Here is a 10267-nt window from a genome sequence, read left to right on the forward strand (position 1 = left end):
ATAGAGGTCGAAATAGTTTTTTGTTTTTTTTTGTTTGACACTAAAACGAAAAAATGAAATACCAAACTGTTTTCCTATTTTATTGTTTTTGGTTAATTGAAATTCAAAAGAATGAACGGTACACAGACCCAGTATAAAAATATTTAACTTTCAAAATAAAACCAAAAATAAGAAAAGACAAACAAACAAACAAATTATTTTCTTCATTATTTGTCTCTAAAACCAAAATGAAAAAAACTGATAATGATTCATTTCCCATTTATTGTGAGTTAAACTGTGATGCTGAACTAAACCAGGACTGAACCAGGACTAAACCAGGACTAAACCAGGACTGAACCAGGACTAAACCAGGACTAGACCAGGACTAAACCAGAACTAAACCAGGACTAAACCAGAACTGAACCAGGACTAAACCAGAACTAAACCAGGACTAAACCAGGACTAAACCAGGACTAAACCAGGACTAAGCCAGGTCTAAACCAGGACTGAACCAGGACTAAAACTGGTCTAAACCAGGTCTAAACCAGAACTGAACCAGGACTGAACCAGGACTAGACCAGGACTAACCAGGACTGAACCAGGACTGAACCAGGACTGAACCAGGACTAGACCAGGACTAGACCAGGACTGAACCAGGACTGAACCAGAACTGAACCAGGTCTAAACCAGGTATAAACAAGGCCTAAACCAGGACTGAACAAGGTCTAAACCAGGACTAAACCAGGACTAAAACAAGGTCTAAACCAGGACTAAACCAGGACTAAAACTGAACCTAAACCAAGCTACACGTCTAAATGATAATGGCGACAACAGAGAAATACAAACACACAAAATAAAATTCCTTCGTATTTTATTGGAAAAGCAGAAAGTTTTTTATACAAACAGTTGATATAAAATCTGTAAAACCTGTAAAATCTGTAAAACCTGTACATGTGACGTTTGGAAGACTGAAAAATGGAGGTACAAAAAACTCACAAAACTCACTTCAGAAAGGTTTAAAAGCCCCATATTTCACTTTTTTATCTGTTTTAATGTAGTTTCCTGCTCAAAAACAAACCTGGAGTCGTGTTTTGTTTCACTCTTTTTACTTTTTTACTGCTATTTTATTACTTTTATTTGTTTGTGACGAGGAAACTGCATCAAAACAAATCAGAAAATAACGTAACATGAGGCTTTTAATAAATATTCCAGATAAACTATCAGAGCGTTTTTTCAGTTTTAGCAGAATTTGCGAGTTTTGTTTTCAAACTGCACGCGTCCTGTCATCCGTCGCTGTTACATTTAAGGCTTGAAATTCAAAACATCTCACATAAACGTTAAAATAAAAATATTAAAAGCATAAAAACTGTACAAACTCTGTACCAGAAGTCGTCGGGCTTTGTCAAAAACGATATAATTACATTAATAATAATATAATACTGTGTTTGGTGACAGCGTTAGCAGCACAAAAGCTCCTATATTCCACGGGCTTTGGACTTCTGCGTCACGGGAGGGCATCCGGCGTAAACGTAAGTCGGTCTGAAGTCGTGTGGGCTTTAAAAACGCAGAGGAGCTCAGTCTAAGTCCGCAGAATATAAGAGCTTTACACACATTCAATTGACACGTTAAAGTTAAAGTTTGACCCTGATGCCAGTTCGACGACCAGCGTGAAGTCGGCCCCCGTCAAACGAAAACCTGCACGAAAACTCCGGCAAAAAGATTCGTTTGTGCTTCGTTTTTCAAAATAAAACTAAAAATAATAAGAAAAAAAAACTACTTTCTTCATTATTTGTCTCTAAAACCAAAATGAAAAAAACAGATAATGATTCATTTGCCGTTAAAACTGCAATGCCGGTCTAAACCAGGTCTAAACCAGGTCTAAACCAGGTCTAAACAAGGTCTACACCAGGTCTAAACCAGGACTAAACCAGGACTAAACCAGGTCTAAACCAGGACTAAACCAGGTCTACACCAGGTCTAAACCAGGACTAAACCAGGTCTAAACCAGGACTGAACCAGGTCTAAACCAGGTCTAAACCAAGTCTAAACCAGGACTAAACCAGGACTAAACCAGGTCTAAACCAGGTCTAAACCAGGACTAAACCCAGGTCTAAACCAGGACTAAACCCAGGTCTAAACCAGGACTAAACCCAGGTCTAAGCCAGAATTAAATCAGGTCTGAACCAGGACTAAAACAGGTCTAAACCAGAACTGAACTGGTCTCAGTCCTGGTCCTGGTCCCGGTCTCAGTCCTAAACCAGGAGTGTCAGGACTCCAATTTGACCAGTAAAAAATTCATAAAAATTTCCAAAACTTTTTGCAGCACAAACGATCAACAGAGTTTTTGTTCAGGTTTGTGTTTTGACGTGTTTGACGTCTGACTTCACGCCGGTCTGTTCACAGCACGCTTCTGTCAAAACTCACTGTTTCACATGAAAAAGAACCACTGCGGAACATTTTTAAAACATGGAAACAACACAAGTTTAAGTTTTTTTGCAGTTAAATTGTGAGACCAGCTCAGCGAAAATCATTGTCCTGGAGTTAAACCAAACGCCAAACAATAGAGTTCTACTAGTTTCAGCAGCCATAAAAACATATGTTTACACTTATTAAAAAATGTGTTTATACTTATAAAAAAAAAATATATATATATATATATATATATATATATATATATATATATATATATATATATAAAAATGTATATACCTTATATATTGAGTATGTATAAGCCTTATTAGTTAGATGCCATAAAACATAAACCTTTATCCATTTATTAGTGTCCAGAGGAAAGAGGCGTTTATTTAATAAAACCTTTCTTTTTCAGCACTGTACATGTAATTCAGAAATCCTTTGGCGAGCTACTTGAAAAGGGCTGAAGAGCTACTGGTGGCTCCCGAGCCACAGGTTGGAGACTCCTGGACTACACACTACAGATCTCCACCTCCTTTAGTTTTGTGTTTTGTTCTGAACAGCTAAACTTTGAAGAACATAATGATTATTAAAACTGTAAACGTATCATTTTCACTTTAACTTCTTGGGTTCCTTTTAAAGACAATGCAGTACAGTGTATTTACCGTGTTGACATGTTTCAGCATCTTCAGAACTGTCACCGGTGTTGGTGGCGACGTGTCGTATATCAGCTGTTTTTACTTCCTGTAGACGTGGTCAGTCTGATGGACCTGGCAGGTCGCTCACACTGACCACGTCTCCCGTTGCTGCATTGTCTTTAAAAAGAACCCAAGAAGTTAAAGTATATAAGAAGACAAAATGAACATCATTGGCGTATCATTTTCACTGCACTAATAAATACTGCCCTACAAAGAGCTTAACTCTCCGGAGTGTGAAACTGGTTCTCTTTTGTCCAGACAAAAGTTTCTCCCAAAATTTGACAACTAGTTGCTCTAATGAAGAAATATTTGTAGACGAAAAATATTGAGCTCACAGTTGTTAAGTATAAAATAAGGAGTCGTGCAAAGGCAAAAGTTCAGTTTGGCGTTTGCACGACTCAGGGTCTGACAAATAAGGGACAAATGTCAATTTTGAGCTCAATATTTTTCACGATATTTATTCACGTGATAAACCGGGTCTCAAATATAAACAAAATGACAGGATGTTACTGCGTTCTGCCTTTATAGGACAGAACGGATAAGGGCGTACTCTATGTTTAATAGGCCTTTTACTGTTCTACGCCATTTCTCGCGACCGCTAAAAACGAGCGGCTCTCTGGAATTTTCTTTAAATAAACGTTGCACTCCGGAGGAAAAAAGGTTGGAGACCCCTGGACGACGCTCTGCACACGGCACGCGGCACACGACAGATCCGCTGCAGTCCAGGGACATTTTTAGAGCAGAATTTAAGCTATTTTCCATCAAACAGGTGCTCCCCACTGACCCCTCCCCCTTCTCTGTGTGTATGTGTGTGCGTTTGTGTGTGTAAGTGTGTGTGTGTGTGTGTGTGTGTGTGAGTCGGTCCAACTGTCCAACAACTGCTGCCCCAACACTGATGCAGAGACCCAGAGCTTCCTAGATGTTAAATTTAAGCTCCTGAATTACACAAAACGAACCTGGAGTTGTGTTTTGCTTCATTCACACATTTGAGTGACTCTTTATTATCAGCTCAAAATGCTCTGTTCCAACTTGTGATGTCATGTAGTGGTAGTTTTTTCAAGTGAACAGCTCATTCTTTTTTTTGTTTTTACATTTAGTTGAGCAGAAATCGGCAATTCCAGGACTGTAAAGATCTGATTCTAGTGAAGGTGTGTGGAGTTTAAAAACACAGTGAAGCACTTCCTGTATTGCCATGTGACATCACAAGGTGGAACGGAGTGTTTTCGGTTTGAGAGAAGAACTAAATGTTTAGAGTTTTTTGAATGGAATAAATGAATGAAACAAAACACATGCTCAGAGTTCTCTCGCTTTTTTTCTCTCGTTTGAAATAAAAATGTGACTTTTTCAGGAGGTATAGGGAATTTTCTTTAAAAATCTCAGTTTGACCTAAAGCTTCACTGTGGAACTTTTCCGTTAGAGGTCAGATCTGTGGAGAGGAGAGTCTGTTCACTGTAAAAGATTCTGTTTTTCAAAGTCTGCTTGAGCATTAAGTGTACTTATGGAAGAAGAAATGAAGTGAAGACAGATGTTTAATGCCCTACTGTGGAACCTGCCAGGCAAAGCATCAACATCTCCATGGAGACCAACAGGCAGCAGACCCCCCGCCAGAAAAGTGACACAGTGAAGCTTTAAACGACGAGCTCCAACAGTAAAAAAAATAAAAAAAGTTCTCTCCATGTGAAACAGTGACAGAAGCATGGTCCCGCCCCCTTCCCCCAGGCCCTGCCCCCTCCCCGTCAGGCACCGCCCCTTCATCTCAGGCCCCGCCCCCTCATCGAGCCGTACCGTCACACGCCCCTTTAAGAGCTCGCCACCCCTTTAAGAGGCAGAACTTTACTGAAAGAGTCAGAAACTGTATTTAAGTGTTTTTAAATCTGCGACTCCCGCCGCAGCGGCCGCGGGCTGGGGTCAGAGGTCAGGTCGGAGTTTGGGGTGCTCTCAGGCGCCCCCTCTGACGCAGTGTCTGTGAGGCCCTCTGACTCCTCCCCCTCCTTTTTCTCCCCCTCCTCTCTGTCCTCTCTGTCCTCCCTCGTCTCCTCTGTCTCCTCCAGGTCCTCCTGTTTCTCAGGTTCTATCCCGTTCTCCTCAGGTTCCATCTCGTTCTCCTCAGGTTCTATCTCGTTCTCCTCAGGTTCTATCTCGTTCTCGTAGCAGAAGAGCGGCTGGTGGAGCAGGTACTTGCCCTGGGCCAGGTCTCGGTCCTGGTCCAGTTCTCGTGCGCTGCAGTGGGGAGTGCTGGGGACCTCGTAGGTTTTGTGAAACCTGGAGTAGTCGACTCTGTAACAGTTCTTGTCCTCAAACAGCACGGGCTCGAAGCGCTGGCCCCAGAGGATCTCGTGAGCGAGGTAGGAGCTTCTACACTGTGTGGTCATAGCCGTGGCCTCCACCATCCCCTCCAGAATCACCACCACCTCAAAGTCCGCCCCCTGGAGGCCGGTGCGGCTCAGCGAGTACAGCGGGCTGTTCTCGTCGATCACGTGCACCACGGTGATGGGAGACACCAGGAAGAGTCTGTCCACGCCGCTGTCAAAGCCCACGTTTATGTCACTCTGGTCCAGAGGGATGAACTCGCCCTCCTCCGTCACTCGTGAGCGCAGCAGCTGCGCACGCACGTGCGCCTCCACCAGGTGGCTCCGCCGCAGGTTTCCCACTCGCCACATGAGGCACAGGCGCCCGTCTCTCAGCGCGATCACCGCGTTTTCACTGAACACTAGTGTCTCGTTGCGCTTCTTGGGTTTGGCCATCTTGGCCATGACGGCGCCGATGATGAAGGCGTCGATGATGCATCCCAGAATGCTTTGCAGCACCACGGCGAACACGGCCAGCGGGCACTCCTCCGTCACGTACCTGTAGCCGTAGCCGATGGTCGTCTGTGTTTCCACGGAGAAGAGGAAGGCGGCGGTGAAGGTGCTTACGTTAGACACGCACTTCCTGTGACCTCCGACCTCCAGGTCGCCGTGGAGCAGCGCCAGGAGCCAGAAGATGAAGCCGAAGAGGAGCCAGGACAGGACGAAGGCCAGGCAGAAGATCAGCAGCATGTACCTCCAGCGCACGTCCACGCAGGTGGTGAACAGGTCGGCCAGGTACCGCTGGCCTCGCCCGCTCACGTTTACGAAGTGCACGTTACAGTGACCGTCCTTCTTCACGAAGCGGCTGTGCGGCGGCGCCGGCTTCGCTTTGCCGTTAGCCGTGTTAGCGGTGAGCTTCATCTCGTCGGAGGACACGGCGCTGTAGCAGCTGGTGCTGACGTGTCGACTGTTGACTCGAGCGCTTCCCATCCCCTCGACCTGGAGCTTCTGAAGGAAGCGCTGAAGCACCTGCCCCAGAGCGAAGACGAGGGTCGACCACAGAGAGAGAAACGAAACGTCCGCCACGAGGAGAGGGTCAGCGAGGGCCACGGGTCATCTGCAGAGACAGAGAGAGAGAGAGAGAGAGAGACGTTAGATACATCTGCGGAGGGAAAGAGACAGAGAGGAGGGGGGGATCAGATACATCTGAGAGAGAGAGAAGGTTTGAGTTTGTGTTTGTGAAAACTCCACTTCTTTTCTTTAGACCGGAGCAGGACTCGTGTTCAGATGGTCCATCACTTTCTCTGTACAACATCAAACCTACAGCTGCAGCTACAGTTGGACCAGAGTCTCTGTCCTCATCACCTCCTCAAGTCACGTCTTTGTCCAGTCCTTTTTTAGTCCTGGTTTAGTCCTGGTCCAGTCTTCTGGTTCAGTCCTGGTCCTGGTTTAGTCCTGGTTCTGTCTTGGTTCAATCCTGGTCTGTCCTGGTCCTGTCCTGGTCCTGTCCTGGTCCTGTCCTGGTCCTGTCCTGGTCCTGTCCTGGTCCAGTTTGTTTTGGCCCGGTTCCTGGTCTTAAGCAGGTCTCATGAACTCCTGTGAAAGGTCACATCTGAGTCTTTACATAACATCTGAGTCATTACATCATCATTCAAAAACTATTCTCACAGAAAGTTCTGCACAGCATCTACTTGGGTCATAACCGGATCATAACTGGATCATAACCGGATCATAACCGGACTATAACCAAATTCTAAACTCCACTTTGGGTCCTGGACTTTTTCCTCATCACACTAAAAGAGCAACAAGTCAATGGTGAACAGTTCAACATTTGATAAAATGACAAAGTTCTGGGTTAGGCCCTAGACCTGGTTCAGTTCTGGGTTAGTCCTCAGACCTGGTTCAGTTCTGGGTTAGTCCTCAGACCTGGTTCAGCTCTGGGTTAGTCCTCAGACCTGGTTCAGTTCTGGGTTAGTCCTTGTTTTGGTCCGGGTCCTCAGAGGTTCGATCTCTGCAGACACTTTCCTCATTAGAACTGTCGCCTAGAAACACCTCTGTTTACTGCAAAAAAAAAGTACTACTACTGCTACTACGTTACTAGTACTGCTACTAATACTACTACTACTACTACTACTACTCTGACACACACACTTACAGACAGGAGCAGACAGAAGTAGACAGGAGATGACAGGAGCAGGCAGGAGCAGTAGCTGATGTGAATGAGACAAATGTGTAACAGGTGCAGAGCTAAAACAGAGCCTCTAAATCCAACAACAGCTCTGTATCCGAGGCATGTGCACGTACACGAGCGTGCACGAGGGGCCTGGAGTGTGCACATATGCGAGCGTGCACGAGGGGTTGGGGCGTGCACGAGTGCTGATAGAGACGTCGTGTTGAGGTTTAACTCCTGTTGATGGAGTTAGAGCCTCTGACGTAAAACAGACGACTGAGGACTGGCACGTGCACGATGATTGTGCACGAGTACGAGTTCACGTGAGTGTGCACAGTGTGCACGATGAGTGTGCACGAGTACATTGTACAGTGTATATGAGTGTGCACGTATATGAGTGTGCACGTGTGCACGTATATGAGTGTGCACGTACCTGTGTGCACGTATATGAGTGTGCACGTACCTGTGTGCACAGCGTGCACAGGGCCGGGGCGTGCACGTGCTCTGGGGCAGGTCCATCTGCCCCGGGGCAGCTGTGGCTCAGAGTCAGACTGAAGCCTCAGAGACTCTGAAAGTTTTAAAGTGTTAAAGTGTCTGACTTTTCTGATTCTCTGAATCTGGGGTAAAAATGTTTAAATATAAATTATATTTTTACACAAATCCAGACGCAATTTGTGAAGAAAAGTTGAAAAATGTGCTGAAAGTTTCAGCAAGTGGAGTTTTGTTTTTGAAACAGAATTCCATTCAAACATTTGGCCAATTTACACAAAAACAATGTTTGTTTTGGATACTTAATTATTATAATAAAATAATATATATAATATATAATATATATTATAATATTATAATTACAATTTAATATTTATCATTTATATTTCCTGACACACAGAGGAGTTTGGGCTCTGTGTGCCACACCGTCGCTATGGCAACAGTTATGAAATTCTCTGCTGTGATGTCACGATTTACATCCAGGAAAAAATACAATTTTAAACTTTTTTAGGTTTCAAATCTACAAAGTGTGAAAAATAGTAAATTCTTAAATAAAATAATTTTAAGTGAGTTTTAATGAAATGAACTCAAACTGTCACGGACATTTTAAAACTGTTCACAGAAGATCTGGTTATGATCCTGGTCTGGACCTGTGTGGATCCTGGTCTGGTCTGGTTATGATCCTGGTCTGGACCCTGGTCTGGACCGTGGTCTGGTCTTGTGCAGGTGCAGTTGGAGGAGGCTGATGTGTCGTCATAGAAACATGATATTCTGGTGCTTTCGGGTCTGATGTGAAACAGGACGTTGTGGTTCTGGCCCACTTTGGTCTGACCCCTTTGAGTCAGTTTGAGGTTTAGCGCCAAAACTGAACAAAATAATTTTACACTGAATGGAAACTTCAACATTTACAGTAAAAACTAAACTATAACAGCAATTTAGACCTGGTTCAGTCCTGGTTCAGTCCTGGTTTAGACCTGGTTCAGTCCTGGTTTAGACCTGGTTTTTCTGGTTTAGTGACTCTGTTTCCTGTCCACATTGAGACGTTACATCAGATATTAAAAAAAAAAAAAACATCTGATGAAATTTCACCAGAAAAAGGGAAATATTTCTTTGTGATTTGTTTTGGAAAATGAGCCAAATTTCATCACAAATATTAAACCTGAGCGAAACATTCAGACCTGCACATTTTTATCATTTTCACTTTCAATAACCAGGCCCCTGCTCTGACTTTAAGCTCTACAAAAATATTAAAATGCAAAAATAAACTTAATTAAACAGGATTTTCTAACAGTGTGTGGATATAATATTCAAAAACACAAAAAATATGAATTAAATTTTTAAATTGCTGTGATTTTAAAGAGCTGATCTGTGTTATAATGTTGTTTCCTCGTCACACTCACAAAAACACACGTTACAAAACTCTGTCAAAAGTTAAAGGAGTTGTTCACTTCAAATCTACCCCTTTGTGACATCACAACGTGGAACAGAGCATGTGGAAATTTCCAGTGTCATTTCTAAACTTTGGTAATGTTTTTGGATTGTGTTAAATTAAAAGATAAATATTCAAATTAACAACAAAACTGAACATTTGGATTAAATCTGAGCTGTAAAAGTCGTGTTCAGTCCTGGTTTAGTCCTGGTTTAGACTTGGTTTAGACCTGGTTTAGTCCTGGTTTAGACCTCCTTTAGACCTGGTTTAGTCCTGGTTTAGACCTAGTTTAGACCTGGTTTAGACCTGGTTTAGACCTAGTTTAGACCTGGTTTAGACCTGGTTTAGACCTCATTTAGTCCTGGTTTAGACTTGGTTCAGTCCTGGTTTAGACCTAGTTTAGACCTTGTTCTTGTTTAGACCTGGTTTAGCCCTAGTTTAGTCCTGGTTTTGACCTGGTTTAGTCCAATTTTAGACCTGTTATAGACCTGGATATGACCTGGTTTAGGCCTGGTTTTGACCTATTTTAGACCTGCTTTAGACCTGGTTTAATCTTAGTTAAGCCTTGGTTCAGCCTCGGTTTAGTCTGGTTTAGTCCTGGTTTAGTCCTGGTTTAGTCCTGGTTATCATTTTAGTGTGTTTTAAAAGATAAATATGTAAATAAACCGCTTAATTCCACATTTGTCTTAAATCCGAGTTCTAAATCTTGGGTTTTGTTGAATTATTAAACCGTAATCCTGACGTAAATTTCCGGCACTCACCTGTTGCTGCGTCGCTGCGTCATGCTCGTAAATCCCGCTCG

General features: G+C 43.4%; 1 protein-coding gene across 1 annotated transcript in view; it reads right to left on the reverse strand.

The window, feature by feature from the left end:
* Window positions 1-4865: 4865 nt before the first annotated feature.
* Window positions 4866-10267, reverse strand: part of LOC110165442 (inward rectifier potassium channel 2-like) — a 5498-nt gene continuing 96 nt past the window's right edge. Inside the window, exons 1-2 of the mRNA XM_020930635.2 lie at window positions 10227-10267; window positions 4866-6494 (exon numbers count right to left, since the gene is read on the reverse strand). The exon at window positions 10227-10267 is cut by the window's right edge and continues 96 nt beyond it. Coding sequence (XP_020786294.2) covers window positions 4958-6367 — 1410 coding nt within the window. The 5' untranslated portion in view covers window positions 6368-6494; window positions 10227-10267 and the 3' untranslated portion in view covers window positions 4866-4957. The remainder of the gene's footprint in view (window positions 6495-10226) is intronic.

The sequence above is a fragment of the Boleophthalmus pectinirostris genome, unplaced genomic scaffold (genome assembly GCF_026225935.1).
Source record: "Boleophthalmus pectinirostris isolate CB_2022bp ecotype Guang Dong unplaced genomic scaffold, ASM2622593v1 HiC_scaffold_14, whole genome shotgun sequence".
Lineage (NCBI taxonomy): Eukaryota > Metazoa > Chordata > Actinopteri > Gobiiformes > Gobiidae > Boleophthalmus > Boleophthalmus pectinirostris.